The sequence below is a fragment of the Bos taurus genome, chromosome 19, assembly GCF_002263795.3.
Source record: "Bos taurus isolate L1 Dominette 01449 registration number 42190680 breed Hereford chromosome 19, ARS-UCD2.0, whole genome shotgun sequence".
Taxonomy (NCBI): domain Eukaryota; kingdom Metazoa; phylum Chordata; class Mammalia; order Artiodactyla; family Bovidae; genus Bos; species Bos taurus.
The window spans coordinates 18,249,240-18,264,234 of record NC_037346.1 but is presented as its reverse complement, the minus strand read 5'-3'; the positions used below and the strand labels follow the sequence as shown (position 1 = coordinate 18,264,234).

Sequence of the window (14,995 nt, the reverse complement as noted above, 5' to 3'; positions counted from 1 at the left end):
AAATCACCACTGCCCCCCGTCCAGCCCAAGAGAAACAGCAGCACCAAAAGTTCAGGTGCATCCCTCAAAATGTGTCAGCTTGTGATGCCCCATCATCCCTCAAAACGTGTTAGCCTGTGATGCCCCATCCCCACCCCTGCACCGACCCCAAGTCCATACGTTCTCAGAGCGCTTTCTGATTTCCACACCTGCAACACGCTCTTTGCCCTGCATCTTACCTGGCCTCCAGAAGAGATGGCCACTCCCTCTTCCTTAAAACTCTCTCCTCCTTAGATATCGCTTGAGGGGCGCCCACACCTGGGTTTTCCTCCTCCTGGGTCACAGCCTGCCCTCAGGATCCGATCCTTCTGTCTGCCCGGTAATCACAGATGCTCCCCACGGTTCTTGTCCTTGGTCCTCTTCTATTCCACATGCATTGAACAAGTTCAACCTCTCTCAACGCTGCAGTGCCTGCCAAACCCACAAAACATTCCCTTCCCCACTTCCCCTCTCCATCCCCTCCTCCCTTCCCCCCTCTACCTTCTTCTCCCCCAGTCTCTCAATTTCAGACACATGTTTGCAAGTCCCTAGAAAAGGAAAAGCTGGAGAGAGGGTTCAGTTCAGTTGTTCAGTCGTGTCCGACTCTTTGAAACCCCATGAATCGCAGCACGCCAGGCCTCCCTGTCCATCACCAATTCCCGGAGCTCACTCAGACTCACGTCCATCGAGTCAGTGATGCCATCCAGCCATCTCATTCTCTGTTGTCCCCTTCTCCTCGTGCCCCCAATCCCTCCCAGCATCAGGGTCTTTTCCAGTGAGTCAACTCTCCGCATGAGGTGGCCAAAGTACTGGAGTTTCAGCTTTAGCATCATTCCTTCCAAAGAAATCCCAGGGCTGATCTCCTTGAGAATGGACTGGTTGGATCAAGAGTCTTCTCCAACACCACAGTTCAAAAGCATCAATTCTTCGGCGCTCAGCCTTCTTCAGAGTCCAACTCTCACATCCATACATGACCACTGGAAAAACCATAGCCTTGACTAGACGGACCTTTGTTGGCAAAGTAATGTCTCTGCTTTTCAATATGCTATCTAGGTTGCTCATAACTTTTCTTCCAAAGAGTAAGCGTCTTTTAATTTCATGGGTGCAATCACCATCTGCAGTGATTTTGGAGCCCAAAAAAATAAAGTCTGACACTTTCCACTGTTTCCTATCTATTTGCCATGAAGTGATGGGAGAGAGGGTACGAGTGCTCATTTCCTACAATGGAAAAAATATCAGGACCACAGTGCAGACCAGGACCACCAGGTGGCTAGATTCCAACTCCATACCAGAGAGAATTTTCCAGCAAGTAGCACTGACCAGCAATGGGTGGGCTCCTTCTGAGGTAATGAGCTCCCCGTGGCTGGAAGTGAGCAGAGATGATTCCTACACACACGAGCAGGCCAAACTAAGCAACATCCATGTTCTCTCCATAATCTGAGATTGTTAAATCTCAGCTCAGAAATCAGAGATTCAGATATATAGTAGCTTTTTGGCTTTGGGTTTTTTGGTTTGTATTTTTTTAGTACCAAAAATGGAAGTTCTTCACTATAGGATGCTGGTTAGAAGTCACTGTGACGTTTCCTTTTTATTCAATTATTTCTCATATGACGATTTGCTGTTTATCTGATAATCTGTATTACAAACTCATTTGTCATACACACACTCTATAGTGTTTGGAGAACAAAGTTTACATGGTCATTGACTGAAGGCTTTCAGAGTAAAGGATGGTTGCAAATCTGACCACTTCTGGATGTTTCTGTCCTATTCCTATACACTGTCTTAAAGAAACAGGGAGGCTGAGGAGTCAGACATGGTCCTGCCTTCAGAGAGCTCTCACTCTGAGGAAGGAGGTGGACCCAAATGCCAGCGACTGCAGCAGAGGGGGGCAGGTGCCGTGACACTTGTCAGAGAGAATGGGGATGACAAGGCAGAGGCATCTTGTTTTAGGAAAACGTGTCTTTAAATACCTCACTGCAAAATCTATATTGAAAAAACAAAAATACAAAAGCAAATTGCCAACACCTTTACTGTCTGATCAAATTGTTTCCATTTGTTCATGTTAATCCTTATCCCATACATATGCCATTTTTTCAGGTTTCCAATAATATCAGAATGGTTCTAGAGTCTGTATTTTCACTTATTATATCATTAGTATTTTTCCAAGTCCCTACTTCTTTTTTTTTTACTCGCACTTCACCCCCTTGAGATAACCAGGGTTCACAGCCTGGGGAGTCACCCACCTGTCGATCCCTTCTGTGTTTGATCCACCCTAGAAGAGGGCATCAGAATGAGACCTAAAGCAGAACATTTGACTAGCCCCTCCCGTCTTTTCCTGTTCTCCTGACATACCCAACTTTCAATCATAAAAGCCATTCTAACGTCCTTAAGAGAATATTGCTGGGAAGACCCAAGCAGAATGGCAAAGAGTAACTTTTTAGAAGCAACGAGAATCCACATGCACCACCATTCCATGGACCAGGCAGCTTGTCAATTTTCTTTGCTGTTACTCATGCACACGTGCTTCTTTTCTTCCTTCCCTCAGACATACATGGACTCTCCCCACCTCATGACTTCTGCCTCTACTCAAGTTCCAGCTGCCTCATAACTGCACACACACCCACATAACCTGCCCATACCACCAGTTTTCTTTTTGGCAATTCTGCCATGGTCCCCCAGCCCTCAGTGTTTCTTGGCTCATTTCTCAAGGTCCTTTTTTAACATCAGACATATTCATGACGCTGAGAAGAGTACAGCGAGTGGTGTGCGGCTGTGGTCTACCACTGTCTCTCCAGGAAGGACAGCGGAAGGGACTGTTTTTTCTCCCTAGGACAGCCGTGGCCATAAGGGCTCCCCACAGCCAAAGCCACTGCCCTCCCTCATATGGTGCTGCCTTATTCACACATTTTATGCACGCGTCCTTCGTTGCCCAGTCGTGTCCGACTTTGTGACCCCATGGACTGTAGCCTGCCAGGCTCTTCTGTCCATGGGATTCCAGGCAAGAATACTGGAGTGGGCTGCCATGCCCTCCTCCAGGGGATCTTCCCAACCCAGGAATCACACCCACTTCTCTTTCATCTAACCTACATCGGCAGGCAGGTTCTTTACCACTAGCACCACCTGGGGAGCCCAGCACTTTTTATGGGGCCTCCAAAAAATTGCTTAAACGGTCCATTGTTCATTTACCTGCTGCGAAGTGGACTCAGGTTTCAAGTCTGAAACTTTTTCTTGATTCAGTTTCATTAAGGGGGTAGGGAGGTAAGACGCAATTCCTCAGCCTGCCAAAGGGGGCAAGTGTGACTGACTCGGTCTGGGGCATCACAAACCTGCAGAGGTGTGGCCCCCAGGTCCCTCCTCCAACTCACACACGCACGTGCACGCACACACGAGGGCAACCACGGGAAGACTTCAGAGTCGTGTGTGGGATCAAGTCACAGTTCTGCTGTCTCCCAGCCATGTGATCTGGGAGAGGTCAAAACATTTTGAGCCTTATTTTCCTCTTCTCTAAAACGAGGTTAAAAAAAAATTTTTAAGTGACTTATGTAAGTAATTGTAAGGATTAGAAGATTAAATGGAAAACAGAGTGTAAAATCCTTTCAGGCCAATTGAGGGTTATACAATTGCTGCTTTAATTAATTTGCCATTTCATTTTCCAGCCTGCACAAAGTCCTTGTTAACTAAGTAAATGGTCCATTTTCCACAAGAGGAATAGAAGTCAGCCGTGAAGTCACCAGCGTCTCAGTTTCTGGTCAGGGGGACCAGATCCACAGAGGCCAAACTAAAATATTGTTTTCTTTCACAGAGTCGTTTAATCTTTCATCTCAAAATACATCAATCCTGAAAATGGACTGAAGGGCTTTAAATGAAGGAGAGGAAGCTTTGCTCAGAATTATCTAATGAAAAAGGGGGAGGAAGTAGGCAAAAGCACACTGACTTTTCTCTTCTTGTATTTCTAAAGAACACGGTTCCTCCCCCAACACAGACACCAACACACGTCCCAAGGAGGAGCTTATAAAAACAACAACAACAGAGCCAGGGCACTCAGGACCTTACTTAACACCAGTCCGTTTGCCCGACTGGGGGATCACTGGGAGTGTTTCCCTAGATGTGACCTCTCACACCTCAAAGAAAGGAGACCGTGACCTGAGCGGCCCATCTACCCACCCACCAGGCAAAAGCGACACCCTCAGTCTTCTGCATCATCAAACTGTCCTGTTTCAAAGACCATCTTGGAATAATGGGGTATCAGTGGAGGCGGATGGTGCCAACTGGGGTCATAGATCATGTCTCCTTGCGGGGCACAGCACACCCAGGGTCTGACCTCTTGAGAAAGGCAACCTTGGATGTCGTCAGCATCTGCAAGCAGTTTTAAAAGACAGATTAAAAGGAAGGAGGGAGTGTGATAAGACAGACCCAAAAATACCTAGGGGACAGACACTTGCACGTCTTTGCTTAAACATATGCACAAGCGGGCACACACGCATGCACAGTCTTCTGTTGCTGGAGAATCCAGAGCACCTTCATTCTGAGGCCACCCACAGTCCCGCTTCTCTGACACAGGTTTTTAGCAGTGCAGAGAAAGCAACTGAGAGCACTTCTGTCTGCGGCTGCTCCATCCATACAAAGATATTTGGAGAGAGTAAGGTTGTTTCAACATTCAAACAGACCCACACTGTTATAAAATAAAATGCAAAACTGGCACTTCCCCCCACCAACCCCCACCTCCAATATGAAAGAGGAGCCGTCACAGAAATTTCAGACCTGCAAGAGCTATCAGGCAAAGCTAATAGACGTGGCTCCCTCTTCCAAACTGTTACGGGTTAATCTGGTAGGAGGGTCTCAGGAGCCTGGCCTGTGTGACCCCATGGACTATATGTAGCCTGCCAGGATCCTCTCTCCATGGGACTTTCCTGGCAAGAACACTGGAGTGGGCTGCCATCTCCTATTCCAGGGGATCTTCCCATCCCAGGGATCAAACCCGCATCTCTTGCGTTTCCTGCACTGGCAGGCAGATTCTTTCTGACTGCACAAGAGCCTGGCCTAGGACCCCAGAAACCCCGCACCTACCATATGGATTCCCCTGATCTGCTTTCAACTCTAGGTCCCAGTCCTCGTGAAAAAGATCACCAGCCTGTTCCTTGGGTAGACAGCCAGACATTCCTTCTGACAGCTCCCAGGGACTCGGTTCCCCATCAGAATCCTCGTCATCTTCAGCAAAGCCTTCCTCTTCACAATGGGTGCCCTCACCATGGGCAGGGCTATCGTGAGGGATGCTCTGTGCTCCGTTGGCTAAGAAATCGACAAAAGGAAGAACATCTTAAAACAACCTGATCGTGTTCGGCTAGGAAGATGTTCGGCAAACTTACCAAGAGGGCAACAGTAACAAGCGTGCGGAGCCCCTTAGCCACCAGAGCACTTATTTAAAAACTGTTGTTCTGTTCGCAGTTTTAGAAGTAGGGTTGATAATTTATTTTCAATAAGATGTTCTGTCTTAAACGAGGCCATTCATTACCAGGTCTTTTCACTCACATGAGCAAATCGGGCACAGTGTGTATTTTCAGGTGGTTTAAATGACACGGAGAGAAAGGGCTTCTGACAATGATAACCTTTCACAGTACAGACTTCCTTGGTCTCTCCCAAGAGCCCCCCCAGCCTCTGTCGCCTACTTGCCTAATCGATCTGTGGCGTTCTCAGTCGCTTTCTCCTGACTGGAGTGGTCAGCTGGGGCAAAAGCAGTCTGCGGGAAGAAGAAACAAGGACCCAGGACTTGGATATCTCGGGAATGGCCAGCATTTTAGCCCCAGATCCACCCTTTCAGACCCTCCTTTGCGAGGCTGGGGCGGGACCCTGGGACCCACATTTCTACTGTGCCCTGTTAGGTTGGGACTTGCTGCTTCCCATTCCTGCAGGCATCAACCCTGCCGGCAGGATCACCTGCTTTCACAGAGTGCCTACTGAACCCAGTGTACAGGCTGCCAGCACATACAGAGCCGGTCTCCTCACTGGGCCCTACCTTTTTTAAAAATTTTTTAATATTTATTTGGCTGCACCACCTCTTAAGCTGCAGGACTCAAGATCTTTAATTTTGGCAGTGGGATCTAGTTCCCTGACCAGGGATCGAACCCAGGCTGCCTGCACTGAAGCGTGGAGTCTTAGCCACTGGACCACCAAGGAAGTCCCTCACCAGGCCCTCTCTTGATCGGTCTAGGCCCTTAGGACTCCTCCTCCAAGCTCAGAGACTCCAAACTAGCCAGGACAGTACCCCGTCCCCAGAGGCTGGAATTTCAGCTCCCTGAAATTCTCCTCTGAGCTTGGACATTTTAGTCATTCCAATCTCACCCCTTTGTTCCCTCAGCCCTGGGGCCGGCTGCTGTTTCCCCGCAGTGGATACCTCCGTGTTCATTTTTACCTTAACTTTTTATCTAGCTAATAGCTTTTTTATCAAATTTCATCTACTGACCAACAGATGAGGACAAAAGAGCTTTAGCTGCTCAAGGGAAATCGGCAGCTGTTGCCAGGAAATCATCTTCCTTCATAGCCATCGCTAGGTTTCTCTGCTCCCATCACTCAAAAGTTCTGAAATCCTGGGACTTCCCTGGCAAGCCAGTGGCTAAGACTCCACGCTTCCAATGCAGGGGGCATGGGTTCAATCCCTGGTCGGGGAACTAAGATCCCGTATCTGGGCAGTATGGCCAAAAACAAAAAAAGAGAGAGAGTTCCTGAAATCCTATCACCTGTGAAGATGTCTTTCTAAGTGAGGCAAGAAATGTTCACAGCCTGCATGAGAAGACCTTACTTCAATCCCTATCACTCAGAGTATACCTGGGACATACCACTTCAGCCACCATGCCTGGGTTTCCGTCTCTGGAAATTGGGAACAATTGTTCTAACCCAGCAGGAGGTTTATAATGAGATAACACCAATGAAGACACCTAGCACACAGCAGGAATACAACATTTATTGAGCTGAAACCCACCTTCTTTGCCCCTACATTTAAACTGCGCTTGGCACCTACCCCAGTTAGCTCACGACCTAGTCCTACCTGGATTTAATGAGCTAATTCCATCTCCAGTAGTCGGTGACAACTTCCAGTCACTCCTGCTGACCAGTAGTGGGACTTCTCACCTCTTCTATTGCAAGAGCTCCCTACCTGCCTTCCCACTCACCCACTTTTTCTTTTTTTTAATTTGGCTGCACCAGGTATTAGTTACAGCATATGGGAGCCCCCACCAGGGTCCCCTGAATTAGGAACACAGAGTCTTAGCCACTGGAATACCAGGGGCCCACACTCACCCATCTGCCGCGGCCTCACACTGGAAATCACCACTCTGCCCAGAAACCTCAATAGGCCTCCGCTGCTAGAGTACAAAATTCGCCATGGCATCCACATTGCCCCTTCAGGCTCCGTCAACTTGTGCAGCACAGTTCTCTCTCCAAGCTCCCAACCATTTGCCCTGCACATCCTCATCTCCACGCCTCTGCCACGACCACTATCCTCTCATCTTGGAGAGGAAGTGCAGGAACCTTCCTGCTGTGGCCTGACAAAATCAGTCTCATCCTACCTGCCCGCTAAAGTAATTTTCTTTATAAGCCTACCACTACATTTTTCCTATCTTATTTTGGTTAGGATGTCTCTGATGCTTAGACAAGCATTCCTCTTCCACTCAATAAATATGCGTGTGTCAAGTGCCAGGCACTACGCTACGCAGCGGGTTTACAGCACTAAATAGAGCGTTCCTACCCTCAAGGAGCTCCCCGTCTAAAAGGGATTACTGAACAAGGGCAGGACATGACTGTAATAGCAGTCTTTGAGAAACCGGGAGCCGTCTGGCGCGCAAAAGAAAACAAGTTTCTAGAAAGCCTGCGTCAAACGCGGCCTTTTGGTTTCAGTGAAAAGGAGAGCGCGCAGGAGCCATCATCCGGTGCTCTGGCTTAGCTGAGCATCCCCACCATGGGACACAGATCCTTCAGGGAAAGTCGCTCTCCTCGTCGCCCTCACCTGGCCCCAGCCCAGGCCCCCCAGCAGCAGCCCCAGCTCTCGGTCAGCAGCATCACCTCCCATTTAGCAAGGACGCAAAGGTGCCCTGGAGCCAACAGCCAGCACTCCCAGCCCGGCGCGCCCACCCACGTCCTCGAGGTTGCCCCGCCCCACAGTTTCGCGGCCCGGCTGTTTCCAGCTCGGGCGCGCGCCCAAACGGCCGGGCTGCCCGAAGCGGGCCGGGAGCGCTTCCCCGGTTCCGTGGCCCACGCCCCGCGAGCCCCCGCAACTTCCCGCCCCCGACCGCAGGTGGTGGACGCGCCCAGGCCCCGCGCCGCGCTCACCCCCGGACTCGGGGGCGCCTCCCGCCCGCTCGGCAGCTGCAGACCCCGCGGCTGCTCGGCGGCCCCCAGCGACTGGGCCCCGGCGGTCGGAGGGTCCATCCCTGTCTGCCCGCGGCTCGGCGCCCAGGTCGCCGCTCGGCCACGTGACGCGCCGGCCTGGCTGCCGGCCCGAGGATACGCCGTTGAGAGCCAATCAGCCTGGGGTGCTCTCGGCCGGGGGGCGGGGCGCGGGGGTCAAGGGGGAGCCAGGGGCGGGGCAACGGACGGGGCGGAGTAAGGGGCGGGGAGTGCCCGCCTCCGAAAGCCCGGTTTACCCAACCGTCCCGAAATCTAATTTTTGTAGCCACTGGCGATGCAGGTCCCAGGGCTAGACGACTAGCTGGGTCTTGAACGCCTGCGTGCTACCCCTACCCAATCACAATGGACATGCTTTCTTTCAAAACCTATTCAGTTCAGTTCAGTCGCTCAGTCGTGTCCGACTCTGCGACCCCATGAATTGCAGCAGGCCAGGCCTCCCTGTCCATCACCAACTCCCGGAGTTCACTCAAACTCATGACCATCGAGTCGGTGATGTCTTCCAGCCATCTCATCCTCTGTCGGCCCCTTCTCCTCCTGCCCCCAATCCCTCCCAGCATCAGAGACTTTTCCAATGAGTCAGCTCTTCCCATGAGGTGGCCAAAGTACTGGAGTTTCAGGTTTAGCATCAGTCCTTCCAAAGAACACTCAGGACTGATCTCCTTTAGAATGGACTGGTGGGATCTCCTTGCAGTCCAAGGAACTCTCAAGTCTTCTCCAACACCACAGTTCAAACATCAATTCTTGGGCTCTCAGCTTTCTTCACAGTCCAATTCTCACATCCATACATGACTAATGGAAAAACCACAGCCTTGACTAGACGGACCTTTGTTGGCAAAGTAATGTCTCTGCTTTTGAATATACTAAGTTGGTCAGAACTTTCCTTCCAGGGAGTAAGCATCTTTTAATTTCACAGGTGCCATCACCATCTGCAGTGATTTTGGAGCCCCCAAAAATAAAGTCTGACACTATTTCCCCATCTATTTCCCATGAAGTGATGGGACCAGATGCCATGATCTTCGTTTTCTCAATTGAGCTTTAGGCCAACTTTTTCACTCTCCTCTTGTGCTTTCATCAAGAGGCTTTTTAGTTCCTCGTCACTTTCTGCCATAAGGGTGGTGTCATCTGCATATCTGAGGTTATTGTTATTTCTCCCAGCAATCTTGATGCCAGCTTGTGCTTCTTACAGCCCAGTGTTTCTCATGATGTACTCTGCATATAAGTTAAGTAAACAGGGTGACAATATACAGCCTTGACGTACTCCTTTTCCTATTTGGAACCAGTCTGTTGTTCCATGTCCAGTAAACTGTTGCTTCTTGAACTGCACATAGGTTTCTCAAGAGGCAGGTCAGGTGGCCTGGTATTCCCATCTCTTTCAGAATTTTCCACAGTTTACTGGAAGTCAAAACCTGTTCAGTTCAGTCGCTCAGTCATGTCCAACTCTTTGCAACCCCATGAATCGCAGCACGCCAGGCCTCCCTGTCCATCGCCAACTCCCGGAGTTCACTGAGACTCACGTCCATCGAGTCGGTGATGCCATCCAGCCATCTCATCCTCTGTCGTCCCCTTCTCCTCCTGCCCCCAATCCCCCCCAGCATCAGTCTTTTCCAATGAGTCAACTCTTCGCATGAGGTGGCCAAAACCTGTTACAATAGTCCATTACCCGCGTCTACCTAATAGTGCATAAAATAGTGCGTAAGAGCTTAAAAACTTTTTATGCAATATTAGCTTTAATCCCATTTTACTCTTTTCTCTATAAACAGGTTTCTCTAGAACTTGGGCTGGAATCAGGCTACAACTCTCCCACAAATGGATGAGACAACTCAGGAGCCCAGTAACTCTCACCCTGAGCTAACCAGGTCTTAGCATTAACCCATTAGAAACCAAGCCAGATTGATCAAAACTCTTAACATTTCATAAACCCTGATAGACCCCAACCAGTAATGCTGAAGAAGCTGAACGGTTCTATGAAGACCTACAAGACATTTTAGAACTAACACCAAAAAAAGCTGTCCTTTTCATTATAGGGGACTGGAATGCAAAAGTAGTAAGTCAAGAAACACCTGGAGTAACAGGCAAATTTGGCCTTGGAATACAGAATGAAGCAGGGCAAAGGCTAATAGAGTTTTGCCAAGAGAACGCACTGGTCAGAGCAAACACCCTCTTCCAACAACACAAGATAAGACTCTACACATGGACATCACCAGATGGTCAACACCAAAATCAGATTGATTATATTCTTTGCAGCCAAAGATGGAGAAGCTCTATACAGTCAACAAAAACAAGACCAGGAGCTGACTGTGGCTCAGATCATGAACTCTTTACTGCCAAATTCAGACTTAAATTGAAGAAAGTAGGGAAAACCACTAAACCATTCAGGTATGACCTAAATCAAATCCCTTATGATTATACAGTAGAAGTGAGAAACAGATTTAAGGGACTAGATCTGATAGAGTGCCTGATGAATTATGGACGGAGGTTCGTGACATTGAACAGGAGACAGGGATCAAGACCATCCCCATGGAAAAGAAATGCAAAAAACCAAAATGGCTGTCTGGGGAGGCCTTACAAATAGCTGTGAAAGAGAAGTGAAAAGCAAAGAAAAGGAAAGATATAAGCATCTGAATGCACAGTTCCAAAGAATAGCAAGGAGAGATAAGAAAGCCTTCCTCAACAATCAATGCAAAGAAATAGAGGAAAACAACAGAATGGCAAAGACTAGAGATCTCTTTCAAGAAAATTAGAGATACCAAGGGAACATTTCATGCAAAGATGGGCTCGATAAAGGACAGAAATGGTATGGACCTAACAGAAGCAGAAGATATTAAGAAGAGGTGGCAAGAATACACACAACTGTACAAAAAAAGATCTTTGTGACCCAGATAATCACAATGGTGTGATCACTCACCTAGAGCCAGACATCCTGGAATGTGAAGTCAAGTGGGCCTTAGAAAGTCTCACTACGAACAAAGCTACTGGAGGTGATGGAATTCCAGTTGAGCTATTTTCAAATCCTGAAAGATGATGCTGTGTAAGTGCTGCACTCAATATGCCAGCAAATTTGGAAAACTTGGCAGTGGCCACAGGACTGGAAAAGGTCAGCTTTCATTCCAATCCCAAAGAATGCTCAAACTACCGTACAAATTGCACTCATCTCACACACTAGTAATGCTCAAAATTCTCCAAGCCAGGCTTCAGCAATACATGAACCATGAACTTCCAGATGTTCAAGCTGGTTTTAGAAAAGGGAGAGGAACCAGAGATCAAATTGCCAACATCCGCTGGATCATCGAAAAAGCAAGAGAGTTCCAGAAAAACATCTATTTCTGCTTTCTTGACTATGCCAAAGCCTTTGAATGTGTGGATCACAATAAACTGTGGAAAATTCTGAAAGAGATGGGAATACCAGACCACCTGACCTGCCTCTTGAGAAACCTATGTGCAGTTCAAGAAGCAACAGTTTACTGGACATGGAACAGACTGGTTCCAAATAGGAAAAGGAGTACATCAAGGCTGTATATTGTCACCCTGTTTAACTTATATGCAGAGTACATCATGAGAAACGCTGGGCTGGAAGAAGCACAAGCTGGCATCAAGATTGCTGGGAGAAATATCAATAACCTCAGATATGCAGATGACACCACCCTTATGGCAGAAAGTGACAAGGAACTAAAAAGCCTCTTGATGAAAGCACAAGAGGAGAGTGAAAAAGTTGGCCTAAAGCTCAACATTCAGAAAACGAAGATCATGGCATCTGGTCCCATCACTTCATGGGAAATAGATGGATAAACAGTGTCAGACTATTTTGGGGGGGCTCCAAAATCACTGCAGATGGTGATTGCACCCATGAAATTAAAAGATGCTTACTCCTTGGAAGGAAAGTTATGAGCAACCTAGATAGCATATTGAAAAGCAGAGACATTACTTTGCCAACAAAGGTCCGTCTAGTCAAGGCTATGGTTTTTCCAGTAGTCACGTATGGATGTGAGAGTTGGACTGTGAAGAAAGCTGAGCGCCCAAGAATTGACGTTTGAACTGTGGTGTTGAAGACTCTTGAGTGTCCCCTGGACTGCAAGGAGATCCAACCAGTCCATTGTAAAGGAGATCAGTCCTGGGTGTTCTTTGGAAGGACTGATGCTAAACCTGAAACTCCAGTACTTTGGCCACTTCATGCGAAGAGCTGACTCACTGGAAAAGACTCTGATGCTGGGAGGGATTGGGGGCAGGAGGAGAAGGGGATGACAGAGGATGAGACGGCTGGATGGCATCACCAACTCGATGGACTTGAGTTTGAGTGAACTCCAGGAGCTGGTGATGGACAGGGAGGCCTGGTGTGCTGCGATTCATGGGGTCGCAGAGAGTCGGACACGACTAAGTGACTGAACTATAAGCTATGACACTCGGTCACAGTAACCCTAAACATCCTGCACTGTGCCCGTAGTCTCACCTATGGCCCATCTTGCAGTGCTCCAAGTCTGGCCATCTACAGCTGAGGGCAGCAGAAGTTAGGCAGCACCTTAGCTGGGCAACACCAAATTCTAAAAACAGCCCTTGCTGCCTTTCCTTCCCTGTACTGCCTGAACCTCTGTAACAAATCTGCTCAAGGTGTGATAATCGCCTTAACCTCTAAGTAGCAGAAAAGCTGGAAGCTGGGATTCTTTGTTCATCAGGCCATTTTATGACAATCTGAGATTACGCTATTCCTTCAAATCTCTCAAAGAATGTTGTTTATACATTACATAAGCCATTTGAAAAATATTTAGCCTAACACAGTTAATAGGTAACATATTTTTCTCTATGCAGGCTTTCCTACAAGAGAGTGTGACCATTTGTCTTCTGTTCTGACGCACGAATCAGTTTCCCCAGATCTAACTGGATCTAGGTCAAGTGTCTAGCAGAACCTTATTTGATGGGTGGATAAGTTTTGTTATCTGTGCTGTTCAGGAAACCACGGGGCTGGCTGAGCACTTGAAAATGTGTCCAGGAGAAGGAAATGGCAACCCACTCCAGTAATCTTGCCTGGGAAATCCCATGGACAGAAGAGCCTGGTGGGCAGAGTCAGACACAACTGAGGAAGGGGCAGGCACTCGCTAGAGGCCCCAGAGCTTTTGATGGCAGAGCCAGCACTGTGGCTGAGGACTCCTGGCTCCCAGGCCTCTCTTACCAGATGGAAGCGTGGAAAACTAGTCAAAAATATGCCTGAGGGCATTCCTGGCGGCTCAGTGGTAAAGAATCGCCCCCCTGCCAAAGCAGGGGATGCGAGTTCCACCCCTGGTCTGAGAAGACCGCACGTGGCAGAGCAGCTGAGCCCACGCATCACAGCCACTGGGCCGGGGCTCTCGAGCCCGGGAGCCGCAGTACTGAGGTCCGTAGGTGCCAGAGCCCATGCTCCGCGACAAGAGGAGCCACCACGGTGAGAAGCCCAAGGCCCCCAATGGAGAGCAGCCCCTGCTTGCCACAGCTAGAGAAAAGCCCACGCAGCATGAAGACCCTGCATAACCATAAATAAAATCATTAAAAAAACAAAAAGAAAAGAAAATGTGTCCAGTGTAAATGGAAAACTGAATTATCTAATTTCAATACATTTAAGTCCCCACATGTGGCTGGAAGCCACCATATCAGCAGAGCTCAGGGTGCAGTGGCTACATGCATTTTCATTATCTGCAATTCTGAGAACCAGGTACAGGATGTGATGACCCCAGAGTGACCCATCTTCATAGCCACGCTGGAAGGACAACCACCATCCTTTTTACTCTCATCTCTTATGTGTTCTTTCCTAAAATAAAAAAAAGCCCATTAAGTATTTAAATGTTGAACTTCCCAAGACTTAGTGGAGAAGACAGAGATGTTTCTTATTTTAGAATGACAACCAACCAACCATTTACAGTACAAAAGCTCATCATAAAGGTGTCCTAAAATAGACTAATATTCATAGAAATATATAAGAAAGGCAAAATTAAAACCAACATTAAGAAAAATGGCCACAAATGGTGTTGTGGAAAATTTAGTTAACTGCTTGGTGTAAACAGAGTTGTCCTGAGCAGGAGATGGGGTTTTCAACAAAAGAAATCATACACGCACACATACAAAACCTCTGAACACCAAAAAACACCACACACACACACACACACACACACACACACACACACACAAAGAGCTGGGAGCAAATTATCTGTTAGAAAACACAAGCTAAAGATTACTATTCTTGGTACATAAGAAACTTACAAATTAGTAAAAAAAAAAAAAGTTAAAAAAATAGTCAAACGTGAAAAGAGAACTAGGAAAAACACAGTAACACAGTCTAACACATTAACACATAGTAACATCAAAGAAATGCACATTAAAACAAGGATGTATCACTTTTCACCTATTAAAATGGTAAAAAAATATATAGAATACCCATAATGCTTGCAAGTATTTTCATACATTACAAATTGGCAATACTTATCAATACTCTTTAAAATAATTATATCCTTTAACAGAGAAATTCTACCGTCAGATGTCAGTCTTCCAGGGATGTGAACAAGATTTTTAAGAATCTTCACCAACAGCACTTAGAAGAAAAAATGGCACACGGTCC

At 47.7% G+C, this 14,995-nt stretch overlaps 1 protein-coding gene across 2 annotated transcripts; it reads right to left on the bottom strand.

The window, feature by feature from the left end:
* Positions 1-3,623: 3,623 nt before the first annotated feature.
* On the bottom strand, positions 3,624-8,483 carry COPRS (coordinator of PRMT5 and differentiation stimulator). 2 transcript variants are annotated; one of them, XM_024979799.2, is made up of 4 exons: positions 8,018-8,204; positions 5,689-5,755; positions 5,086-5,307; positions 3,624-4,374 (listed from the first exon to the last, which is right to left on the bottom strand). In XM_024979799.2, exons 1-4 carry the CDS (start codon positions 8,078-8,080, stop codon positions 4,205-4,207), a joined length of 522 nt encoding a protein of 173 aa, XP_024835567.1. In that variant the 5' UTR covers positions 8,081-8,204; the 3' UTR covers positions 3,624-4,204. The 2 variants fall into 2 exon arrangements, with proteins under 2 accessions (XP_024835567.1, NP_001092364.1); NM_001098894.2 differs by lacking the exon at positions 8,018-8,204 and adding an exon at positions 8,341-8,483 and having other exon boundaries at positions 3,808-4,374.
* Positions 8,484-14,995: the final 6,512 nt, after the last annotated feature.

Bases quoted from the DNA above. Each gene is read 5' to 3' on its own strand.
- COPRS (NM_001098894.2), bottom strand. From the start codon at position 8,439: ATGGACCCTCCGACCGCCGGGGCCCAGTCGCTGGGGGCCGCCGAGCAG. The intron at 5,308-5,688 runs GCAAGTAGGCGA...TCGATTTCTTAG, and splicing joins GAACGCCACAGATCGATTAG to CCAACGGAGCACAGAGCATC. The intron at 4,375-5,085 runs GTAGGTGCGGGG...AACTGCTTGCAG, and splicing joins AGATCAGGGGAATCCATATG to ATGCTGACGACATCCAAGGT.